The sequence below is a fragment of the Daphnia carinata genome, chromosome 1, assembly GCF_022539665.2.
Source record: "Daphnia carinata strain CSIRO-1 chromosome 1, CSIRO_AGI_Dcar_HiC_V3, whole genome shotgun sequence".
In the NCBI taxonomy this organism is placed as follows: Eukaryota; Metazoa; Arthropoda; class Branchiopoda; order Diplostraca; family Daphniidae; genus Daphnia; species Daphnia carinata.
In genome coordinates, this window is record NC_081331.1 from 11,527,999 (window position 1) to 11,553,638 (window position 25,640).

The 25,640-nt window shown below is 41.3% G+C and overlaps 4 protein-coding genes and 1 long non-coding RNA gene across 7 annotated transcripts; 2 read left to right on the plus strand and 3 right to left on the minus strand.

Moving 5' to 3' along the window:
• Positions 1-892: 892 nt before the first annotated feature.
• LOC130694150 (uncharacterized) lies at positions 893-6,043 on the minus strand. Of its 2 annotated transcripts, XM_057517301.2 has the most exons (5): positions 4,821-6,041; positions 4,660-4,738; positions 4,292-4,433; positions 4,103-4,189; positions 895-2,824 (listed from the first exon to the last, which is right to left on the minus strand). In XM_057517301.2, the coding sequence occupies exons 1-5, from the start codon at positions 4,936-4,938 to the stop codon at positions 1,985-1,987; spliced, it is 1,266 nt and encodes a 421-aa protein (XP_057373284.1). In that variant the 5' UTR covers positions 4,939-6,041; the 3' UTR covers positions 895-1,984. The 2 variants fall into 2 exon arrangements, with proteins under 2 accessions (XP_057373289.1, XP_057373284.1); XM_057517306.2 differs by lacking the exon at positions 4,103-4,189 and having other exon boundaries at positions 893-2,824; positions 4,821-6,043.
• A 1,425-nt stretch (positions 6,044-7,468) lies between these two features.
• Positions 7,469-13,151, minus strand: LOC130694500 (uncharacterized). Its single transcript, XR_009002061.2, has 2 exons — positions 12,490-13,151; positions 7,469-8,054 (listed from the first exon to the last, which is right to left on the minus strand). It is a non-coding gene; the product is annotated as an uncharacterized LOC130694500 (long non-coding RNA).
• Positions 13,152-16,507: 3,356 nt separating this feature from the next.
• Positions 16,508-18,108, minus strand: LOC130694300 (transmembrane protein 98-like). The gene is made up of 4 exons (XM_057517378.2): positions 17,723-18,108; positions 17,389-17,650; positions 17,080-17,271; positions 16,508-16,843 (listed from the first exon to the last, which is right to left on the minus strand). The coding sequence occupies exons 1-4, from the start codon at positions 17,896-17,898 to the stop codon at positions 16,745-16,747; spliced, it is 729 nt and encodes a 242-aa protein (XP_057373361.1). The 5' UTR covers positions 17,899-18,108; the 3' UTR covers positions 16,508-16,744.
• A 189-nt stretch (positions 18,109-18,297) lies between these two features.
• Positions 18,298-21,419, plus strand: LOC130693933 (exosome component 10-like). The gene is made up of 7 exons (XM_057517119.2): positions 18,298-18,484; positions 18,570-18,706; positions 18,763-18,874; positions 18,937-19,047; positions 19,147-19,512; positions 19,570-19,713; positions 19,769-21,419. Exons 1-7 carry the CDS (start codon positions 18,434-18,436, stop codon positions 21,299-21,301), a joined length of 2,454 nt encoding a protein of 817 aa, XP_057373102.1. The 5' UTR covers positions 18,298-18,433; the 3' UTR covers positions 21,302-21,419.
• A 658-nt stretch (positions 21,420-22,077) lies between these two features.
• LOC130694108 (6-phosphofructo-2-kinase/fructose-2,6-bisphosphatase-like) lies at positions 22,078-25,532 on the plus strand. 2 transcript variants are annotated; one of them, XM_057517262.2, is made up of 9 exons: positions 22,078-22,424; positions 23,282-23,367; positions 23,456-23,495; positions 23,718-23,881; positions 23,949-24,237; positions 24,294-24,397; positions 24,500-24,718; positions 24,795-25,029; positions 25,115-25,532. In XM_057517262.2, exons 1-9 carry the CDS (start codon positions 22,121-22,123, stop codon positions 25,267-25,269), a joined length of 1,596 nt encoding a protein of 531 aa, XP_057373245.1. In that variant the 5' UTR covers positions 22,078-22,120; the 3' UTR covers positions 25,270-25,532. The 2 variants fall into 2 exon arrangements, with proteins under 2 accessions (XP_057373245.1, XP_059353163.1); XM_059497180.1 differs by lacking the exon at positions 22,078-22,424 and adding an exon at positions 22,644-23,011.
• The last annotated feature ends 108 nt before the right edge of the window (positions 25,533-25,640 follow it).

Sequence of the window (25,640 nt, forward strand, 5' to 3'; positions counted from 1 at the left end):
CTATAGCGTGTTGGTGTCATTAGTAACGCGGAATGAGCTTTATCTGGCGTTAATTTTTGAAGCACGAAATCTAGTTACGTGATCTTTTCTAATAGATTTTGACGGAAGATATATGAACGTCTTTATATATCCAATTAAGTCACTTACTTCGATTACGCCTCACGCAACTCTGCCCACGATTTTCATGAATTTTGGATGGTTTTCCGTGTGTAGACATGTCACAGCATGCTTCTTAATTTTTTTAGGCAGAAATATAAATCTCAGGCTTAGACGAGAAATGTCACGCTATGATTCTCCTCTCGTGTTTCATTGGAGCTCCATTTCTGACTGTATATAAGAGGGAAAGAAACGTTACAAAATCATAATCACCCAGGAGAATCAACTAATTGCTTTGTGGGACCCTCCCTGAGACAATCTTTCATTTCTCTCAATCCTCTTTTCACTTTCTTTTTATCACTGACGTGCAACAGACCATAAGACCCAGACAAGATCACAACAGTCAAATAAAGCCTTTTTTTTTTTATTGCCACCTAAATTTTCATTGCCGACGTTCCTCCAATTGTGTTTTTTAGCAAGCAAAAAATATGTGAACCTGAACTGGGTTTATTAAGTTCTCGTTTTTTTCCTGGAAATCCCAGTCCGGGGCATCTCTAAAGATTCATTTCCATGGCTTTATTTTGCCAATAGCTGTCAAGCTGTTACGAGGTGCCGTGTTACCCATCCAGCCACGGGTGCCGAACGGATCTTGCATAGCTGCAATTTCCGTTTGATTTCGCGTTGAAATTGCGAACCACGGAAAATCCAGAAATAGGAGGCATCCAGCAACCGCATCGGCTGCTTTCATCAAATTTTGTGTATAACGATAAAGCTGTGTGTAACATTGTTTATTCAAGTTTGTACAGTTAAATATAAGATGTGGAGCAAAACCTTATTACAAAAGAATATGAACAAAAGTTGGAGGAAAAAAAAAAGAAGGAGATCAAAATGAGACATCAGACGCAGAAGAATAAAAGCTACTTACTTCCCCCCTTTTATTGTTTCTGTGTAACAGTCGACTGTTCGCGAACTCGCAGCTTCGAATGAAATTCATCGATCGGGTCGAGAATCCAATTGAAGGGCAAAACAAAAAAAAAAAGAGAAGACAAAGCGGAGAGTGAAAAAAAAGAAACGAAATGCTGCACAATGGCAAAGACAATAGCTACACAAGTAAAAGAAATACAGTAGGACTTAAAGTGGGGCTTACTTCGCAGAAAGAAAAAGGAAAACGGGCACCCGTGGCAACGAAACTAAATACGTATTTACAACTGACTCGATACCACTTATAACCATGGATTTTTTTTTGAGAGATCATAACAATCAAAATCAGATTGTCCGGGAAACGGTGCACAACAATCGTCTCCTAAAGCCGCACGCTATTACATGTTGTTGGAACAGAGGAATATACTGGCAGTCTTGTACAATGTTGTTGTAATCAAACGCTTGTCAAAAAAGAACGGGTATAAATATGACGTGGGCTATGCACGAAATTGGATGTGGCAGTCGGACATGAAAAATTGCACAGGTCTTATTTATTTGGACGTCACGTTTTATATTACAGTTCGGGAATCGTAGTGAGGTATCCAATGGAAAGGACCGTTCAATTCCAACTAAGGATGTATCACGTCCAGAACCCGACAGCCTGGAACAGAGATGACGGCATCAATTCGGGCGGATGAGACCGAAAGAAGGAAACTCACATACTTTCACGTATACTTTACATATTGCAGATACATATATGAATAGCAAAAAAACAAAAAAAAAAAACATCAGAGTTTATACATGGAGATAGGAGTGCTGGGAAAATGCAACCAACCAGCACGAGGAACGTTTCTTCTGAATTTTTTTTATCTACATAAAAGAATTCAATTTTTGTTCAATAAATAGCTAGTTTCATGTAAGCCGCTCGGTTTAATGTACAAATCGAATTCCGCAAGCAAAATCTACTCTATTTGGTGGGTAGGACGAGTGAATCAGCTGATCGGACGAGTGTAGGCAGCAGAAGTAAGACTGGAGGTTGTGGCTCTTGTCTGGATTCCAACATCGAGTTTCGTTGACCAGCGCGTTGGACGATGTCCAATTCTTCCAAGCGGACGGACGTGCGATTCCGTTCGTTGCCGAAGGACTTCATTTCTCTCGCTGGATGCTGGTTATTATTGCCGGGCAATTGATGGCTGTAAAGCGGATCGACGTAGCCATAAGGGCCGCCCATATATTCGAATTGATTTCCGTTGCGGTAGCTATACGTGACGGCCGGCGCGGATGATAATTCATCCAGCTCGTATTCTTCATCGTCATCGTCCTCGAATAGACAACTGCTCTTAGATTGGGTGAATCCAAAGCCGGGCAAATGCTGGCCAAATCTCGCCAAGATCTGCTGCTTTTGTGTGGCTATCGCTTCTCCATTGGCCAACGGCCTGCCGTAGCGACGCTTCGGCGATCCGCACAGGCTTTTTGTTTCCAACGGAGTTGCCATTTGCTGCTGCTGTTGAAGTTGAACGTCTTCTCTGGCCAGCGAGCCGATGTAAGCCGTCCCATTTTCAGTTGGCAAATCTTTGCTCTTCATGCCGGAGAGCCAAGTTTTGAAGATGAGAAAGCCACTTTGAACCTCTCCAGCTTCTCCCGATGATGATAATTTCAACTGTTGGCTGGCGTTGTTGTCACTCTGTCGATGTTGCTGTGAGAATACTTCTCCTGGGGGATTAAACATCTTTAGCGTAGCTGTCGGAGTCATCGTTTCCATAGCAGTAGACGTTGCCGTTGCCGGCTCACCGCTTCCCGACAAGACCTGCGCGCGCATTTCCGCATGATTCGTATAGAAAAAGAAATGTGATAGAACAAAAAAAAAAATTCTATAATTTATCGGAGATATACTGCAGCAACATTGCCGCTGTTTTTGCCAATAGGGCAATGTGAACAGGGAATAAAATCAAATAAAACAGGGCAATTCTAGAGAGGCTTTTGTGTTGAGCCGATCGATCGCCTCAACTGGCTCTCAATTGGCCGAAGCTTTAACTCATCAAAGGAAGTGAAGTTGATGACGAGCGAAAAGAGAGCAAAGAATAGAGAGCGAGGCATTGCACACATAATAGGAATTGCAAAAGAGAAAGTATAAAAGCTGCCTATATTAATCAATTTCCACAATTCTTGTGCTTGCTTTTTAGTCTGCAGGCGTTCACTTGAAAGCCAAACAGCAGAGCAGCGCCGGCCAAAGCTGCCTGACAATCTAATAGGCAAAACTTGAAAGGATCGACACCCTCACACAGCCGCGCCAATTTCAAAAGGTCGCAGAAACATAGCGAAAGAAGTCTAGCGTTTTTCTAAGTAAAAAAAAAAAAGGGGGGGAAAATACACATAGTCTGACACTCGAGAATGGTGCCCAGAATAGCAGTGGGAGTGCTTATTCAAATACAAAAGAAAAAGAAGCATCCATTTTCATCGTGCCGTTAGTTTTTTTTTTTTCATTCGAACTGAGTGCGTCGCAGCTTATGATTTTTTAAAAGAACCCGATGTTTCTTTTCTCGGCATTTCAAGTTGCCTGTAAATATCCGCAATCCTTGGGAGGATCGCATAATCTATTCGAATTGCACTTCATCATTGTGGCAACCGCAAGTTTCAGCTTGACAGTCTTAACAGCAGCCAAAGTTTTGCGGTTTGTGTAAGGAAACGCGAAAAGAGTAGGGACCCCTTTCTCGCTAATTACGGCGGCCATCTTCTTCCCGCCACGCTCGTTGCCACCCCGCACTCCTAGCACGTCTTCACGCCGACGACTCCTTTGATGTTGTCGATATATCATTTCACGTGTGTCTCACAGTATCTTTATTCTACATAATTCATACCTGCCAACAACTATCACACGCCATGTACGTGGGCGCACACATACACACACCGCGTTGAGTCAACTCTGCAGCGTGTACAGAAAGCGAAAGTACATAGACATAAAACAAAAAGGAGGAGGAATGACTCAATTATTCAAATGCAAGCCCGCAAGACTTTTCGCTCGAGAGTTTTAGTACATTTTTTTTCAAGCAAACGAATTATCGTTATCTCGGCTGTATGCATTTACCTGAGTCTCGACAATCAAGTCGTTATCGACCAGCTTGATGATGTAACTGTCATTTGGCGGGTCATTCCTTGTCTGAATAAAGGTCGTCTTTTACGCCACGAGGGAAAAATGCGGAAAATTAGAAACTCATTACACTGATTTTTGTAGGCTGAGGTACGGCGAGGAGCATCATGCAAAATGTATGTGTACCTGAATGGCTTGTGGAGACGTGGCTTGAGATTTGGTAATGGCCGCGTGATCGTCTAAGACGACGGTCGTCAACGGAAAAGCGGATCGATCGTGACGGTCTTTGTATCTACCGAAGCAGCTTTGCCCCCGTAAGCAGCCGATCCTTGTGTGTGTGTGTGTAGGTCGTGTGTTGATATATATTGCGGGGTCCACGTAGGGATTGGAATGAGAGTCAGGGCCAACGGTCAATAACATCGCCAGCCAATCGACAATTGGACGAGAAGAAAGGAATACGAAAGAACATAAGCGGCTAAGTTAATTTTGTCAAGTAGTCCAAGGGTAAAAAAGATCAATTTGCAAACAGCAATCGTCCAACTCGAATACGATACCTGAGGAAAATAAAGAAGAGCAATACGATGGCTAGGCCAGCAGAGGTCGTTAGGATGATCAACAAAGTTAAGCGTCCATCTGTGAACATATACAAGCATTGTTAGAATAAACAAATCACTATATACTTTAAAGAGACGTGGCAGTGAACTAAGCAAGTTACCTTGATCCAGCATCAGTGAGGCATCCTGTGAACGATTGGTAGCCACTTCGACGGGCGTGTAGGCCGGCGGTAAAATTCGAGAAGCCAATAAGGTGTTTTCCCAAGCCATGCTGATCATGAGGAAGGCAGTTAAGGCTGTTGTGACAAATGAAGAACGAAAGACAGTCCACTGGCAGTGTTCCGTTAGGTTCCCTGATGAACTGTAACGTACGTTCCAATCGTTGTTTGCGCGTATGCAGAGCGTGACTTCTTCCACCGCAGAATTATTTCCTGTTTTCAATTTCCTGTTCAAACGTTTAGCGGGCCTCAATCTGTAAACGTTTCCTCCGTCGGACCTTCCGTTTTTTTTTTTTTGGTCATTCACATGTGCGATGATTACAGAACGGCTGGCCAAACTATCCCTTCCCCAAAAACGGGTTAGAGTAAGAAAATTGAAAGCTCAGCACGAAGGCTGCTCTTTTCTTTTTAGCAATTGCATCGACTAACTTGAGCCTTTTCAGTTCGGGCTTTGTGCAACTTCAGTTACTAGTCTAGTGAACTTTCTTTATAGTGCACAGTTCGTCAGCAACAACGCCAAAGCAAACAAAAAAGCAGCTTTTATTATCATTTTTTTTTCAATTGCACACTGTCTGTTACATGAAAGCCTAACAACCCCTCGACATTTTTCCCTTTCTTTTTTTTTCCTATTTTTATTAAAAGGTGTCATAGGATACGGAAGTTCCAAAAGCTTTTAAATAGTTTTTATTTTGTTCTGTTTAAATTGAGGGGGGGGGGGGAATCCACGTGTAATGAACTAACTGTCACGCTCACATGAACTGTCGTTTCGAACGCAACTTGGACAGTCGGAAACTGCACTGTACCTAAAAAGTTTCTTCGTCGCTAGTAATTACTGGCCAATGCAAGTTCTGGGCCACAACGTACACACGTACACACACCGCTGGACAGAGCTTGACGGATGAGAAATGGTTGAATTACAGCCAAAGGCAGAGGAGTAGCGACCAATGTCAACCGACAAGGACGGGCGAATTGGATCGACTGCGGCGAGTCCGCCTCGGTTGGGTGCAACATACACGATGGAGAACCCAACGCCAAAGAGGGAAGTGACTGAACGGAGGAAACAGCAGCTGGGGCAAAGGGAAGTACGACGGGCGTGTTGGTTGCACACACACACACACACAAAAAAGAGCTCCGGCGCGGAGGAAACAGTCAATATCACCGCGCGTCGTTTTTATTTTGCACCAGCGGAGACACACAAGCAAACCCTTTCAATCACTTGACATAATACCCGAATCAGCGGACAAAAAAGGAGAGGGCTTAACTGTGTGAGAAAGACGTCTATAGTGAGAACGAAACAGATTTTATTTTTATTTTTTTTCGAACAGAATCTTGTCAAACAAAAATGGCTGTGAACGTAGAGCAAAAGCGAGACGTCCTCCCGATACTGGGCCGCCTGTGAACTGCGAGAATCGGGACATGGAAAGCTGAGTCGACGCTATAAAAACGGCAAAGAAGTGGGCTGGGCGCTGCCGAGTGGTAAATTTCTTTATTTTATTCTTTATCCTTTTTTTTTGCGCAAGCTTGACTCCAACATCCATAACACACAATCGTTCCGTATTTTTTGTAAAATTCTTTTCCGCTCTTTCTCACTCCGGTTCTCTTCATTCACGCGCAACGTACTCTGTATATAAAAGACAGCTACTTTAATAGACAGGACAGTCTCTTTGTATTGAACCCCATTGACGTCCTCCCCCTGACGTGTTTCCCCTTTGTCGTTTGCTGTTCGATCTTTGTTTTGTTTTTGTTTTTTATGTAGCTGCTTACGTGTTTCCCTGTTGAAAAATGTTTGATGCTCTTCTTCTCCGAAAGGCTTTCAGAGATCCGTTAGTCGTTAACTTTGGTCTTATACGGCGAAACACGATGGGAAAGTAGTGGCCACTCGGAGGGTAAAAAGAACGAAGTGATCTCGGAATGTACACACAAAAAAAAAAAGGAGATGACACGGACAAAAATAAAGAAAGACAAAATGTAATCATTCACTGTATAGTTGGCAAATGGAAAAAAAAGTAGCACACTCGCAGAAAACTCCTTGGGCCACGTGATAGTCCTTCACCTAGCCTCTCGACGACTTCGGCAGTATAGTCAAGTAGACGCGCTTATTAGGGCCATTCTGAGTGCGTCCATCGTCAGCACTTCGTCGTTGTGTACAACTGGAGACGAAATAGATGTTGCTCGCATTTAGTCACAATACAGGCCCCGGACAAAAGAAGCCAATTGACGTCGAAGAAAGCCAAGTTTCCCTGTCAACCAAAATAAATAATAAGGAAAAATTGGGTACAGAAATAAGGACGCACGATCAGTACATCACATCTTTCTAGTCCACTATCAAAGTTGAATACAAAGCAATTCGATCTATTCGCAATGTGTAGGCTACATCACAACGAAACAAAACACAATAAACGGATCGTTATTTTCGCTGAAAGCTTTTTGGACAATGCAATGATGCGCATTATCTACAGATCGGAACCAGTTTGAAAAGTCTTTATTTTTCTTTGAGCGAGAGATGAATAGTTTAAAATAAACAATCATTGATCTATGTGAACATGGCACGTTGTTATCGAGCTGTATTTCACTGAGCTTTTCTTTTTTCGCAGTTGGTCGTATGTATTTATGGATGTACACGATAATGGCGAGCGACGATTGTTTACTGTCAAACTAACTCAAGCCGAACGAACAAACCGAATCGAAATGTGACCGCAACAACTGCTGACGTCCCTCTCTTTCTTCCTCTCACCCTTCTCGCAATTGAAAGATGGCAATCATCTATAGTGTGGAGAAAAGCGAGAAGAAAAAAGAGAACAAATAGAAAGACTGCCAGAGAAGTTGGAGAAATCTTTTTCGTGCCACAAAACACGATAAAAAACTCCGGGCTTATACGATCAGCTCGAGTCAACAGACAGTTTGTTTTGTTTTTCTATCGTGTTTCGTTTCTTTTTTTTTCCAATTCCATCGGCGGTTTGTTTAATGCTTCTTCTTCTTCTTCTTTTTGTTGCCTCCGTTGACATCGTGCGATTATCTTTTGATTGCGGCCAAGTCGAGCGAAAATGGGCGTGGCATTGGGACGACATCGACCGAAGACTTTGATAGGCATTCACTAGACGTGGTGTACAGACGCGCACAAAAGGGACTAGCTAAAGAAAATCGGCCAACTAAAGAAGAACAAAAGAAGATGGAAGTCTTAAGAATGAAAAGAAAATAAAAAAAGAAGGAAAAAAATTGAAAGAAAATAAGGAGGCTGCGGCAGGCTGCAGAAGCCACTGCCAGCAAGCTGAAAAGAATTGGAATTCTGAAGGAAATAGAAATGGAAAAAAGCGACAGAGAAAGACAAATAGGAAATAGGATACGAGTTTTTTTTTTTACAGGCAGAGGGGAAAGGATCACACATCTAAGAGATGAGAACCCCAGAATTGAGAAAACTGTCAGACGTGAGAAGGGTTGGTTGGCAGGACGAACGAACACACAACGGGAAATCCGCATCGGCTTACATAAAACATAGCGAGAAAAAAAAATAATATAATAAATATTTATAGGCTAGTAATAATAGGGCAAAAAAAAGTAGAAGCGAAGAACGAACCGTAAATATAATGTGATTGGGTGCAAAAACTTTGCCGGCAGATAAATAAAAAGCCAAACGATGTCATCAGCTAACGTCACTTGCACGCCAGTTTACTTACGCGATCCGCCTGCGTGATTCCTGTTGAACCAACAATCACAATAAAATTCTCGCACAAAAACAAACAGTAAAGTTCGCTGGCGCTAGTTCCGTGACATTAATAAATGGCTGATTATTATTACCCGATCGTTGCTGTAAGTCAGCCGTTAGTCAACAGCCTTTCGGGACTGTGTGACGTAAAGTAAGATCAATGTTGAACATGTTGGTTTAGATGCTGTATTTCATTAGTTTGTTTTGTCTTAATAATATTAAACTAGTCCCCGTTGGATTGAAGAAAACAAATCGCAAACACGACGGACATGTTAAAGGTCAGTGTTTTTTTCCTTAAGGCAAAAACGAACCGAAAAAATATAGTGAACTATACAATAAAAGATTTATAAATGTTTTTCTAAAAAATTCTGTCCCAGTGTATAGAACACTAACATGAGTTTCAGGCGAAAAACATGTTTTGAAAACAGGCGAAGCAAAAGTTGTGCCGAACAAGAGATGGCTGCATTTAAACAGCGCGGCCTAAATCGGATTGAAACCCCATCATGGCTGTCGAAAGACGAAACCAACGTAATACATCATTTAAAATGGAAATACCCTTGCCCCTTCCAAAAACTTATAAACCACGTTCGTTGCCGTTCCGTTTTTTTTTCTCTTCCCATTCTGCCCATGTCGACACTTGCTGTCCAAACTTTTTTTTCTCCTCCTTTCTGATGGTGCCGTTGGGACGGCTCGACTAAATACTTTTTTTAAAGTTTATTTAATTTATATATTTTTTCTGTGTGTGTATGGCCAAATGGAGAGAAACGGGAAAAGTAAATACGCGAACGCAACTGCGGCCATTATTTTTCTGTGGGATCGTTCCTTGCGGCATGTCTAGCCTACCCGAAGCTAAATTGCCATCGCTGTAGAGTGTAAGAAAAAAAAAAAGGAATAGTCTGTGCTCCATAATCTAAGACCAGGATGTGTACGCGTAGCTTGGCTTTCTCTTTCTAAATTAGTAATTGTAATCATGGTAAATTAAAGAAAATGGAAGAAAAAAAGGAGGTAAGTGAAAAGGAGTACGCTTTAGCGAAGTGCTGCCGTTGAGTTTCATATATATTTTTTTAATTCTTGTGGCGATGTGGTGGATGTTGTGCTACTGAAACTAATGGCGTTGCATAGTACAGGGATTTCGTCAATGGAGTTGGAGCTCATTATTGCGACCTACACCGAAATGAACGAAATGGAAGATGAAAACATCCATAACTTGGCTGATTGCCGGCAGCAAAGAACAGAAAACTAGGATTTCTTTTTTTCTAAATTATTTGTTGATGTTTGTTGAATATTCTTCTTTCTTTGGCGAAAAAAAAAAAAGAATCTTTTTGAATAGGACTAAAATTGTTACGATGAATAATTGGATTTCAGACGTGTAGGGGGGTACAGGTATATAATAACGAAACGTTCCATGTGCAGCGTGAATCAGTAACAGAATGCCTATATAAAGGTATCATTGTAACCCTTATTTATTTGTATTATTCAAATGGCGTGGACTCGGTGACGTCCCGTTTCCAACGGAGACGGGCGTTGGCTACCGAAGAAACACAAAGGCAGTTTGAATTCGAATCACGCAAACAGACCCTCCCCACCCTGAGGCCTAGTCTTGAACTATATCGATTGTAACAGAAAATGGTTGACGGTTATACAAGAAGGGGAGAAAAAACAAGGCAGGTCACCACACTATTCCAAACGATACAAAAATAAAAAAAACGATTATTTGGCAAGTGCACGCGATTCAATGTTTTGTAGACACCATGGCAATTCCCCGGCACGTGCCGTGCACCGGATCTGCTAGGACAAGCGCAATGGTGAACAAAAATAAAAAAGGAGAAAATGAGAACACAGGTGCGCGTGCATCTGCGTTCCAGATGACTAAGTGAATTCAGCTAAAAAGCTTATTTCTATATGTGTATACTTTCGTCTATATCGGTTGTGTAACTAGGAATCGTATAGCCAATCGCGAATCCTAAAGTATTTTGTCGAATGATTATAGTTGCAGGGGACAAAATAAACAACGGGGATGAGAAAACAAACACTTGAACGTTTCCCTGAAAATCGGGTTATCGATACGATGAAATCTTCGGCGGATAAAGTTCTTTCTGTACGTTTGCTTTCCTTTCTAGTCAAATGAGCTTTTCAATGTTCTTTGTTACACGTTGACAGACAAGAAGCCAGTTTGAATTCGTATCTCAAATATTGATTGAAGATTGCTACTCGACAACGAGCGATCCACTGGAATAATTAGATGGATTATTCAAAAAAGAAAGTGCATTTTATACCGAGAAAAACTGAATTGGGGAAGGGGGAAACGGAAACTTTTTGCTTGAAATGTACGTGTCACATTATTAGCCGCTACATTCAAATAAAGTGACATCTACGTGCTGAGATGATGAGCTAAAACGCCATCGTGATTACACGTCATCTGTGCCGCGTGCGAGCGCTCGACGTATTGTCCGCCGGGCGACGGGAGTCCCGTCCTCGAGCGACGTTCAATCTCAGTCATGAAAATGTACAAGTTCTCCGAAATCTCATTGCGAGTACCCAGTAGATGTAGAGCGATCAAGAAAACTTCACTAGCACCCCCAAGTCTTGATGGATTTCAACGAAATTACCCACACTATCAACTAGAATAAATTCAAGAACATGCTGCTATAGAGCGGAACATAAGGAAAGCTGGGATTTTCGATTTTGACTGATGGATGGAGGCCACTTCGTGTCTGCTGTCTCGTCATCATGATAAGATACTAATATTCAAATGTCTTCATGTCATAACAAGACTAGGTCACAGAGGGCTTTACACCCGGACATTCGATTTCTTTCTAGATCCCCAAACAAACGCAACAACATAACAGTTGATACTATTTGAGAGCACGTATGCAAACAGAGCGGACATACACACACACACACACACCAAAATCGAAAATTAAAAAAAAAAAGTTCAAAGTCGAACGTTTTCGTCGGGAGGGATTAAGAAAGATGTGGGAAAGAAAATTTATCTCTTACCAATATTTTTCTCTCTGCTCTATTGATGTTATGTGTTTGTGTGGCTGACGTTGTTTTTCGTGTGTGTTACAAATACAAGCGGCCGATAACGAACGGCCGATTGCCTCCTATCTGGTCTGACGGTACGGATCGAAATGAACGAAACGTTCGTACAGGTTGCCGGCTTGTTTAAACTGGGCACAGACGGACAAGTGTGTGTACCAACACAAGGTGTGGTATTATTAAGAGCGAAGGGCGGCGGTAAACGTACCTGTCCTGACACACGCACTCACAAAAAAAAAGATCCATTTTGATCGAAACGAGTCACCCTCGGAGCAGGTGTGTCCCCACAGACGGATAAATGTATATACTTATTGTTTAGAGTTTGCAAGTGGCCATTTTTCTTTTTACGTGGTAGAAAAAGGGGGGGATATCTGTGTTATACCGCAATACACAACCTAAGGAGAATGTTTTTGTTTGTTCTAGTCTTTTTTTCGTATCTCTTTTTGTTGAAATATTTGGGGTCGACATAAACGCAGAGAGCTGGATCTGTAGGGAAAGTATCGTGTAATGCAGCTGGACTCGGTGGATTGTACCAACATGTGGCTGAGCATCAGTCGCCCCACCTTCCGATCTCGTGTCTCTGCATCGCCTTTTATCTCTACATCTATCTCTCTATTTTAAACCTAGAAATGGACTCAAAAATTGTTACGTTACGTTTAATCCTAAATACTATGCGCGTTTCCTAATACAAGATTTCAAAATGCAGTAAATAAGGCCATTTGAAATGTTGGAGATAAACGAAATGTTGGAGCGCGCGACGTGAATAGTAAAGGGAAGCTCAGAAATCAAATGAGAACAAACTAATCAAATTAATGAAAATTTAAAAAAAGGGGAAAATTAAAAGCGAATCAGTAGAAACAGTTTTACCGTGTAGAGGGAAGTTGATTGGATGTGTCGCGGAAGACTGTGTGGAAGCAAGGCTCATCATCACCAACTCTGTCGAGACGTTCTGAACAAATGAACGATTCTCTCGTTCACTGAGGTCTCGCCTCGTCGTCGTTCGTCACAGAAAAAACACACACACACACACTTCTCTGTCTCAGCACACACACACACATACACACACTGTTTCTCTATCTGAGGTTAAGTCTGTTCGGGAGTGAAGGTTATCGCATTTCTAGACCATAGCAAAGTTTATAGTGACCGATCAGTCCGAAAAAAAGGGAGGGCGGGCGAAGAGCTGGGGCATTTGAAAGGAAAATTAAAAAGGGCAAAGAGAGTCGGAGAAGAACAGAAATGTGATGAAGAGAGGCGTATATGTGTAAAGACGATGATGATGGACTTGGGTCGATGTGGCTAGGGACTTATCGCACTTATTGCAGGGTAATTCGACACCGACAGACAAATGAGTTTATCATTTTACCCTCCCCTCTTTGAAATGAAGAACCGGTTGCTTGTATTATCGGTTGATAATGTAATACACACACACGCACATACACGCACAGGATACAGAAATGTGAAATGATAGAAAGGACTGAATCGAACTATAATCAGCTAGTGGCGATGTTGCCATCCGGGCCACCACTGAAGGCTGGCTCTTGTTTTTGCACATCAAATGTGTTTTGTTTTCCCAGTTTTTGGGTAGAACATACAAAATGAAAAACGATACCCACAAAAAAAAAACGCGAAATAGCCAACTGCTGACTGGATGGATGGAAAATAGAAGGTGTTGATGCTCTTGTGGAGGTCACCTACTTCCGCTTCATTAAAAATTTTTGCAAAGGCTAGCAAAAAAGAAACTTATCAGAGGGCTAATGTCCTCAATTTTCGTGACGTTCCTTTTTCTTTTCAGATTCGTTGTGGGTTAGTAAGTAAAATGACACCCTACCGTGCTGTAACAGTTACGAATCGCTGCAGAATTTACAGAAGCTGGGACATCAATGTCGTAATCAGAACGAGAAGAATCTCCGCATTTTGTTTTGCTTTTCTTTTTTAATCAATTGCCGGCAGAAAGAGGAAGCAAGGGCCAATATGTGTCGAACATCCGGCCGTCGTAAAATTGCATCCCGACTGGTGTGTCGATGCGCTTGAAAAGAGACGCGAGGTCGTATCACATGTTGTCCTCGATCGAACGAAATACTTTGTCACAGATTCGCTAATTGCTAACATAATATAGCGCATTAAACATTGACATTTCCCTATGCAGTTTCAATTTAATCCCGTTAGATTCTTTGCTCTACTTCTCAATAAACACGTTTTTTTTCTTGTACGGAAAAATATTATTCCAAACAAGCTCTTCTTTATTGTAGGGCCAAATGAATAATTCATTTTCGTGTTAAGGAAACACGGGACACGTCTACAATGACAACGTTTTATGTAAACTACTCGTGTCTATTGGAACAAGAAAAGGGACAACTTTAAGAAAAGAAAAGAGACGTAATTGTTTACGTTCGCTCTTCTCTATATATGTGCTTGCATATACCATTATTTCGCTTGAACAGAGCCCCTATTCTCAGTAAGCCTCTATCTTCCTCAAGTTTCACGACGCTTTTCTGTTGACTCTATTTTTTTTTCCTCATTAGCATCGGTATTGAAAACGTAGTTTTCGCTTGATTGAATGCTACGCTTTCCCTGAATGTATAGATTTGCTCGAGCTGCCTCCAGAATAAGCAACGATTTCTCAGACTGCATAGCAGACAGTGCCGGATATTTTGTAGTAGAAGAAGATTATTGCTGGAGCAGCAGTGCCGTTGAATGGTTGCTTGATCAGCAGTTCCTATGTGGGAGTATGAACATGTTTGCTGCTGTCGGACGTGTGTTATCAATGGCGGTTATCGTGTTACAAAACGACTCGCAAGTTCCTTTTTTTTTTCGTGTATCGCGCGTGAAAGAGAAATAGAAAACGACTTTCCTTGGCCATGTCTGGCAATTCCATCGTCTTCAGCAAACACACAGTATGGATTCCTCTGTTCAATTCTTTTATTTCTTTTTTTTTTTTTAACATAAAAAAAAGGAGGAGCATAGTAGATACTCTGAAGGCGGATCATGACATTCGAGGACTCCTTCTGGCTTTTCTTGAATCGGAAAACATTTTTATAGATGGAGGGGGGGGGGGGAGCATAGCGCGTTGGCAAAGAGTTAGACGGAGATAAGCGGCTAAGCTTTTCGTAGAAATGTGCAGACACAATATGATGACGACGACGGCCGGAATGCCGTGCGTGTCCTTCCTAAATAATCCTCATATCATTCCTTTGCCTATTCCCGCTGTTTCGTTTTTGAACGAGCGCGAACATCAGGCTCGGCATCGTCAAATAACTCGTTGGACATACATAGGCGTATCAGTTGAAATAAGATGAATAGACCTCACGTGCAGTCGTATAAGAAACTACTACTACTATCTAGTAGTGCAAGGCATATAAGGTTAAGAATTTCCCTGCAGACTCGATTAGGTGGCACGCCATTCGACCGAACTTGCACGTTTGGATGCAGTACCACTTCCGCGTGCTATGCGAATGTCATAATAAAGTACGCAGTATTGTATCTCCTGCACAACGCACTGCGAAAAACGGATGTAGAAAAATTCAAAAAGAATTGTCGCAAAAGAAGAAATCGATTCGCCCACCCTGTGAAATGAATAAAACAGGGGGGAAACATCTTAGTGATATAGAAGAGTGGAAGAGGATAAAAAAAAATCGAATTATTGAATGGAATAATTTTCGGGGGTGGGATGTAAGGTTTTTTACTTGAAACTGACAAGCGGGGATTGGCGTGGGCTTTTGATGACAGGAGAATTGAATTTTGATGAGCAGGATACATCCCTCACATCCTCAAAGGTTCCGCAGACTTACAGGAAAGCAACTTGAAATTGATTTACCCTTACCAGCGCTAAAGAAACACCTCAAGGCAATACTGGAATTGATCCAGAAATAGACAAACAAGTAGCTTCAACTTCTACTTGGAGACTACGTATAGTAGTTGTTGGCCTGCTTTAAACCGTAATACAATTCCGCGTGTCATCGCATCGCCATCATTCTCTTTTCCATTTTGGAAAACAGCCTCACCAATTCGTGTATGTATAACCTATATTAACTATAATGTTAAAGTTGGGGGAAACGCTTGCATTTTTAGTTGCCCGGTTGCATGACCGAACGGCAGAGACGCATCCGTTGGCTTTATTTATCGGGCAGGATGCAGCCGCCCGTCGTCTTCCACAACATTTTCTCCCCTCTCCTTTAACTACTGCTGCTGTTTTTCAATTCACGGTAGATTTCATACAGACCAACAACGGTTTCTATTTCCTGACCAGATGCGGACTTTTTTTTCCATTCAACATGTGGTATCATGCAAATATTTGAAGGGAGGTCGTCATTTGAGGTGAGGCGACGAGAGAATTCAATCGATGTACCACGCAGGTGGAAATTGGTTTTTCTTCATCAGCCTGACGCATTGTAAAGCAAATATCGGGTGGGATCAGACTGTGTTTTATGCATGGAAAGATAGAATCAACGCATTTCCATTTCCCTTAATAATCCACTGTTAGCCATTATTTTGATGACGTCACAACAGACGAGCGCACCTGCAGGTGTAATGCTGTGCGTACGCAAAGCTGAAACACTTATTTTTCCTTTTTTACCACCGCCACCCAAACGAATTTCACATGGCTTTTTAAAGAGTGTTTCTTAACACTTTGTAGCGTTTTTTTTTATTAATTTCCTCTTATTCTATCCAATCTTGGACATCTCACTTCGTAATGTCAGCTCAGGGTTTTTGACATTTGTCGGTTTTTTATTGTCGTTATCGATCGATTTCTGAGAAACGAACTTCGATCATGTTTCGTAACCATCGAGCCCGAAAAACTACAACTTTTTTTTTAAGTGTATATTGTGCGGTACAAAACTTATTTTTCATATTGTACATGCAAATGAAAATCAAAACGTAAAAATAATGAGCAACCAAACCGCTGCTCCTTTTTTAACGGTAAAAGCTGCCTTGTTTTACATGAATTCAATTATATAGGCTGAGTTTTAAGGAGGGAACAGGCTTACAAGCTACAGCAAGATCAATAAAGTCCATACACTTATACTTGTAGCAGTTAGTTAATGGGTAGAGCACATGATGTTAGTGAAGTGGCTTTTGTCGAACATGGCCAAATTGATTGCAAGGTGTTGTGTTTTTAAAACTGTTAGGTCATGCAGGATTCGACGATCGTTACGCCGTTTGCTTGTAGATTCTGCTCATTTCTGAATTGAATTTCAGAGCGCCGGGCGATTGCCTTAAGTTTCTGGAAACAAGACAATGAATCTTTTTTAATACGACTTCCCAGAGTGTCATGCAGTTAGACTGAACAGGGAAACAGTAGCATGCTTGGGAAAATAGATGTTTTGATTTTAATGGCGATTGAACTTTAATAAAGGATATTGAAGAAGAATAAAAGTTCTTAAGGTGAGAATAGCCTACGTGTACTTGAAAAATGCCTATTTATATACGCGTCTTGCGGGAAATTTGTTCGCACGATACCTGGTAGTGCATATTCATCTCATCAAGAATGCCTGATGGCCAAGAAACGTTGCACGTTTGTTCAGTGAGGGAACCCAGGCGGTTAACACCTCTCAGAAGAGCGGCGGCTCGGTTTTCAACACCACGCGGTTGAATGGGTGGACACATGGAACGTAAGACGTCGTCAACTAACGGTAGGACGGATTTGGCAACCTAAATAGGAAATCAATCAATCATAAGAAAAGTAGAATCAAATACTTTGTGAAACCACTGTATGCCAACAATAGAAAACATGTGATTTCCATTTATTGTGAAGGTAAAGTGCTGTACCATTGCCAATTCAACAAACTTCTGTTGTTCAGTAGAAGCCAATGCGGTGGTCACCAACCTTTCACTCATCAAGTGACAACCCTTTAGCATCTGAAGACAGTGAGGGACTATTCCAAGGGCATCATCCACCCACTTCCATCTATGAGATTCCAACACCTTATCCAAGTCAGGATGGATTACTAAATCATCAGGATCAATACTGTCCATAATGTAGTCTCCATCTTCCATTTCTATGCTGCTTATAAGGTGGATATCTGACCTACTACAAAAACAATCGAAATTTAAATCACTTTAAAAAACTAAAAACCCATCTGATTGTCTTTAAAATAGCTACCTCACATGGAAGCCATCTTGTTGAACATCTGTGCCTTGCTCTTTCTTTAATGATGAACCAGCATTAGGACAAAGTCGATACCTGCATATAAACAATAGGGCGAGGAGGGCTGCAATGAATACGGAAGCCAAAATCCCTCCCGTTACAGCCACAACAGCAGATTGAGATGCGTGCATTTGATGGCGACGTAAAACGAAATATTTAATGAAGTTATAAACGTTTATAAGTATTCAATATGGAACCTTCAGGATTTTAAATAATTAGTGAATACATATTGGAAGGAATAAGAGCAAAATCTAAGGATGTCACAGACAGAAATATAAAAACAAAAAACACTTGTTGATTGTTTTCTGTTTTTATGGAATGTGTTTTTTGTAACGCCCTCCGGCTACTTCCCGAAGCGAAGCATGTTTTCGCACAGTAGCATTTACATAAAACTTTTACCCAATATTGTTATAGACATAAATAATCAATTTTTACCTTTCTTAAATTTATTGCATTGCTTAGTATATTTGAAACATTAAAACGTAAAAAAATGAACAACCCTGTATACTCGTGTAGCAGCCGAACAGTTAACCAAATAAGCATGCTTTCTAGTTTCTGCTAACCTCAAGCGTAATAGAGTCAGATACTCGGGTGATTGTTTTCACTGCAAACTCTAGTAAGAAATTCAGACTCGGTGGAATTGATGATAAAGCAAAATTTGTAAAAATGAATGAAAAAGAAAGTGAGAAAAATGGAAGGGCCCAGGAAGTTCAACAGGTATAGCAAAGAATGAAATATTCTGTTGCCATAAGATATGTCATTACGGTGGGAAAATTGTGATTCATTTATTTTTTGAATATAGACTTTATTCCAGAGTGCCATGAAAGTCACCAAATATTCTAATGAATTACCCGGTAGTGGATCAGACTGGGATTATTACCAAAGTTATCCTGCATATGCCAGTGCCATGAAAGAATTTGGTGGACGAATAACAAATTTGTAAGACAACAATACCAATATCTAAGAAATTCTATAAGTACATTTCATTTTCCAAGGATGACAAAAATTTATGGACACTATGGACTGACAGGCAAAGTGGGAAAATTGGACTTGGAAGAACAAATGGAACTTGTGTCGGATAGCAATGATGTCCTGATGGAGAGAATAGTATGGAATCAAATCAAACTTAACTGTCACATCGTTGTTATATTTCATTTTTCTTATTATAGAACCTTTCTCTGGATGAAGCTGCTGGACTAAAAAAACAAGCAGAGACTGTTGTTGTTGAAATGATGGCAAAAACTTCAAACATTAATGGTAGTTGGAATCGGCACTCAGTGGTAATGAATGTAGCAATGTTTCTGTAGACCAAACCATTTTATTTTTAAATCATTATGGAAACATTTTTTTGAGAATAAAAAATTTTAATGTGGTTTCAGAGCTCAACGACAACATACAAACTTCTTTCAGCCAAAAATATACTGAGACCTCAGTTAAAATTCAAAGAGAAAATCCGAAACTCTCCTGGGCCATTTGTCCCAAAAATCAAAGAGAAACCTCATTCATTGAAACCTTTAGCGATATTATTGGAACTGAATGATTTAGGAGACGAGGAGTTTAGTCATCCTTACGAATTTGAACTAGAACGTTTCACACCGCATCCAAAATTCTTGACAGTAGCTGATGAAGTGGCACCCTTCTCCAAAGTCAAAGACACTCCCCTTGTAATGGTCGAAACAGAAGAAGCTTTAAAAAGTCTCATAAATGACTTGCTTATGGAATCTGTGATTGCTGTTGATCTTGAGGTACTCATTTTTTAATTAGCTATAGCCTTGTAATTTCGTCGACCATTTCCTTTTCAGGCACATTCATATAGATCGTTTCAAGGCATAACGTGCTTAATGCAAATTTCGACAAACAAGTGCGACTACATTGTTGACACTCTAGAACTGTGGGATCATTTACAACCCTTGAACGAAGTATTCTGTAATCCGAAAATTGTCAAGGTATAATTCAGAGTTTTAAAATCAATATTAAAGAAAATACATTAATCTCTTGTAGATATTCCACGGAGCTGATATGGATATTCAATGGCTTCAAAGAGATTTCGGCATTTATGTGGTTAATCTTTTCGACACTTATCAAGCCGCAAAACTTCTTGGTTTTGCACAGCTGTCATTGGCTTTCATCCTGCGTCATTATTGCCAAATCGTTGCCGACAAACAGTATCAGCTGGCTGATTGGCGAATTCGTCCATTGCCCGAGCAGATGGTAAACTACGCTCGAGAAGATACCCACTACTTGGGATACATCTATGAAAAAATGAAAAAGGATCTAAAGGTGAAGGGGACGGGTGATAATCTCTTAACAGCCGTATGGAATAATAGCCGACTCGTCTGCCTGAAACGTTACAGGATTCCGCCAATTACTGCGGAAAGTCACATTGAGTTGTACAGACTCAGCAAGAAAATTTTCAACGAACGACAGTTGTACGCTCTTAAGGAGATATTCGCCTGGAGAGATCGAGTGGCTCGCGAAGAGGATGAAAGCATTGGCTTTGTTTTGCCCAAGCACATGATGTTGCAAATTGCCGACGTCCTTCCTCGAGAGATGCAGGGCATTCTTGCCTGCTGCTCTCCCATTCCGCCGCTCGTCCGCCAGCATTTACTACATCTTCACGAGATCATCTTGAAAGCTAGAGAAATGCCACTCGCTACATTACAGCGTCATGGGCAGCCATTAGCGATGCCGAAATTGATGCCGACACCATTGGAACAGGACACTGAAGATCCTTTACACTGTATGCACGACTTGACACACTCTCAGGACATTAGAGACGATCTGCCAACTCTGTTGAATACGGATGTTATTGAGACATTGACGTCAAAATCAGTACACGAATGTAATGGAGTCCGAGTTACAGTGAAAGACATGCCACAAGCTCGATTATTCACTGAAACAGCCGAATCAAGCATCTCGCGAAAATTCACTGCCAGTTTCGTCTCCCCGTACACAAGATACATGCGTGTGAAGGTAGCACAGGAAATTACAGAAGCGAACCGAGTCGAAAGGTTAGGCCAACAATCCACAGAAGATGTACAACAGACTGAACCCGAGGCAAAGCGTGACTTAGAAGCAACGAAAGAAGAAGCAGAAGCTGTTCCCCGTAAGAAAAAGAAATTACCATTGAAAGCGCAAGGACTTCACAAGAAGAAGAAATTGGGGGATAAACGTAGTGTCAAGCGACAGGCGGCTGCCAAGGCTTCGGCAACTGCCAATGCATCAAACGGAGAGCCTGATGTTGCAGGAGAGCCATCGACTTCCAAGAAATCAAGTCCGGAAGTGAAGAAAAAGGCGAAGAAAAACCTGAAGCGCAATCAAGCAGAGAATGCACAAGCAGCCATTTTCGAACCTTTCGATTATTCCCAGGTTGATTACCACGCTTTCAAAAGGAGCGCCCTTCGTGAAGACGCCGAAGGACGTGGTCGTGGTAGAGGAAGAGGTCGTGGTGGCCGTGGAGGTGGACGCGGACATAGCAATAAGAGAATTCACAGAAAGAGTGGGCAAAAGAGTCTTACATATTCATCTAAATAACCATGCACGACTTTTCGAAATTAATGATTACTTGTTGTGGATGATCATTTGACCCTGTTTCTCCCTTATCGTCAAATTTTCAATCATTTTGAAGTAAACAAGACACCTTTCAAAGAAACCTAGTTGCTTGTGCTAGTTAAAACAACCATCAGCTGGTAATGAGAATCAAATTAGCAAGGAAGTCTCAAAGGAGAATTTTGGTCAAAACAAACAGAAAAAAGACTTCGTACCATGACACGGTTTGCTACTTGACCTTAAAATGAGTGGAATTCGCTTCCCCGTTAATTGGGAGACTTCTCGCTGATGTCATGGAACCGGATTTCTCGGGGCGACACACCAACCGCTTTTAAGGGAACTTCCAGTTTGATGATTCATTGCACTTTAGGGTTTCGTTCTTGTTTGGTTTTTTTCTCTCGTTGCAAATTTTTTTTTCTCGCTGGTTGCAAATATAAGCGAATCCCCCTCCTTCCAAATGTGGAATCCCTTCGTCGAATTGGGTGCTGTGAACGAGAACGGTTTCGTTCGGGGTTTCCCTCACGACTTTTAAATAATTTGCCATTTAGCGAACAGTACAGAAAATTTAAAGTAAAGTTAATAATTCTCGAATGTATACGATTAGGCAATCTCGAATCTCTAGTGCAATAGTCCGCCAATTGTAGGGCATGAAACTTACACCTCCATCTCGACTACAACCGACTTTTCTTGTGATGGTGCGAAAAAAGAAGCTCATTGAACCTTCAGTCGGTCTTCACCAACCGAGTCGGAAACACCGACACGGAAACCATCTCCAACCGAGTTAAGGCTTGTTATGTACTTGTTATGGAGGTAGGAAGACGATCTGATAATGGATCTATCGGATGGGATTTAAACGGAGTAGCAGTTTCCTGTACCAAGGTCGTCAAATCCCCAACCGAACGCATAAATAGAACTGTTTCCCCGATCGAATCATCTGAAGACAACGACCTTTGTTTGCCGCAGACGGATGCTACATCGCTGCAACAACGTCAGGCCAACAGTGTGACAAAGAGTGACATAATAGATGAATTGCTAGAAGCATTTCAACGGAAATGGATGACCTTGCGACCCCATGGGCGAGTTCAATCGGCTACTATTTGGAGAAATGGTAACAGAAAACTTCTCTAAATGTATTTTTAGTGTCTACTTGTAGTCCAGCTAGGCGAGAGGTCTGAACCGTAAAAGATATTTTAAAAATAATTAGAAATTCGTTCTTTTAAATCAAAGTATCTTTAAATCTACTGGTGATTAATGTGCTTTGATTTTTGTCCGCACGACAACAAGACGTGATATTCGAAGCGTAATCACGTGATCTAGCAGACGAGCATACAAAACACGACCTAGAGAGAGTCGGTGCCAGAACCCCTGTAGGATTTATAGCTGCTTGATAGTTTGAGGGGAAAAGAAGTCTGCCAATATTGCTGGCACAGCCAAACGAATACAGTGAAGTAAATAACAATTTGTAGAGTAGTTGCAGGTGGTCTCACCTAAACAGCCATCGAACCTTTTGAACGACAACAGCAACCACTCGGGTAGGAAACAGTTAGCAGTGTTGGCAAAGTCCCTGCCTAGACGTCTTAGTGTTCCGAGTTCCATTCGCCTGCATTTGGCCTAGATATTGCTAGATACAAATGGCTTCACTACCCATAGCCCCAGCAAGCGATTTCCGACAACGTTGTCACTCCATCAGAATTGGTAAAGAAAAACAACCCCTGCATATTTTTTTTCAATGTCTTTTTCATTCTTTGGGAAATTCCAGACGGCCATTCGCCTTTGAAATTTTGACTTGAAAGTTCTGACCGCCGACCTTGGGATTCGGTATCGTTAGTAGTCGATTTAGTCTTGGAGGGGGAGCGACTCATGTTTACCATTATGTTGTCGGGGCCAATCCCTTCCGTGATTTTTCATGTGTACACAAAAGTGTTGATGTTTATCGTCGTCATGTTTTTCTGTTGACGACGGCAGGTGAGCGCGTCAACTATGTCAATACACCTCATGTGATCGCCTTGGTTGGTTTACCTGCCCGTGGGAAAACGTACATGGGCAAGAAGGTATGCATTATCTGTTAAATATGTTGCACACCCCTTTGAACAATATTGTTGTATTCACTTAACTTCGTTTGATTTTATTTTATTGTAGTTGAGTCGCTACCTGAACTGGATTGGCATTAACACGAAAGGTGAACGCTAGATGGCATTAAAGTTTGTTTTTTACAATCTTACAAAATGCTAAACGTTAAATGATTGCAATGTAACCGTATTTTGTTTTAATTTGACGTGATTTTTCGTTTTCTTTTATTCTTTTATTCTGTATTTTTCTTTTAATATTTTAATGTTTTTGCGGACCATCTAATATTGATTTTTAAGTAATTTTTTGTTGAATGGATTTTGTGCTTCAATAGTTTTCAATTTGGGAGAGTATCGCCGCCAAGCCACTGAAGCCTACAAGAGTCATGACTTTTTTCGTCCGGATAACACGGAAGCAATGGCATTGCGAGAACGAGTCGCTGTGGACGCGCTGGAGGATGCTTGTGAATGGATCGAAGGAGGTGGTGGCGAAGTGGCAGTAAGTGAAACCCGGCACCTTGAACCTTCTACCTTTATGAATTTAAATGGAACATTGTGTGGCACAGGTTTTTGACGCAACCAATACAACACGGGACCGGCGCCGTATGATTCATTCAATTGTAGTCGAAAAAATGGGTTACAAGTTGCTCTTTGTTGAATCGATTTGTAATGATCCCAAGATTGTACAAGCGACCATTAAGGAGGTTAAAGTAAACAGCCCCGATTACAAAGACGTCGAGAATGAAACAGTTCTCAACGACTTCCTGTTGCGCATTCAGCATTACGAAGCCTTATATGAACCACTGGATGAAATACTGGAATCTCATTTAAGTTTCATGAAGATTTTCAATACTGGTATAATCATTAGAAAGCTATTTGGCGTCATTATCTTAATTCATTTTTTCCCTCAGGTGCAAAAGTGTTGGTGCATCGTCACGAGGGTCACATCCAAAGTCGTGTTATTTACTATCTCATGAACATACATATTCTTCCACGAACAATCTATTTGACACGCGTAAGTATTAAATTGCGTCCATCCTTCTTTTTTTATGTTATTAATTCAAAAAATGTTTTAAACATCTGGGATTTTGGTTTGTTTTTTTATAAAAAAATTTAGCACGGTGAAAGCTGCCACAATCGTCAAGGGAAGATTGGCGGTGACTCTGATTTGTCGGATAAAGGCTGGAATTATGCCCGTACCTTGGGCGATTTCGTCAAGAAGCAGCGCATTCACGATCTCAAAGTGTGGACGTCGTGGATGAAGCGGACTATCCAAACGGCCAGCTACATCGAAGCGCCTCAAGAGCGTTGGAAGGCGCTCAACGAAATCGACGCTGTAAGTCGTAATTTGACTAAACAGCCAATTGTCTCAGTTTACTAAAATTCTTGAATTATAACGGTGCTGTGCAAAGGGCATCTGCGAAGAAATGACGTACGAAGAGATCGAATCGAAGCATCCGGACGAGTTCCGCAATCGCGACCTGGATAAATTCCATTATCGTTATCCGCGAGGCGAGTCATACGAGGATTTAGTGGCCCGTCTGGAGCCCGTCATTATGGAATTGGAGAGGCAGAAGAATGTTTTGGTCATCGGCCATCAGGCCGTCTTGCGTTGCCTTTTGGCCTATTTCTTAGATCGTACGGCAGGTGTGGCTCTTTCTTTATATCTTAAAATTATAATTAAAAGATTACCTCTGTCTGACAAAATTGTTTTTTCAATGCGGAAATTTAGATCAATTGCCTTACGTCGAGGTCCCCCTGCACACTATAATTAAATTGACGCCAGTCGCCTACGGGTGTAAAATGGAGGAAATTCACATGCCAATCGAGGCGGTGAACACCCATCGACCCAAACCGTCCTTTTGCATGTCCACCCAAAAAGACTAATAGCACAAAATAATGATAAGATTTTTGTAACTAGTTTCACCTATAAAAATACGGGATCAGGAGTGCTCTATAATTAGTAGAAGAAATTTTTAAGAGCTCTGAAGTGCCATTCCATACACCCACAAGTCTATTTCCAAACTTTGCCTCCCCTAAAAACAATCTTTCCCTACGACTTTCCCTCCTCCCATTTCTTGTTCTTCGTGTCTTCAAACATTGCCACTTACCAGCACAATAAAAGAAGGACGAATACTTAAACAAAAGAACCATGTCGTGGGGTCCTTGCCAAAAAAAAAAACGGCAGGGAAAAGTTAAAAGACTGTGAAGACAAAACATCAAAGGGGACTGATATGAAAAGAGCCTGTTATGCTGAA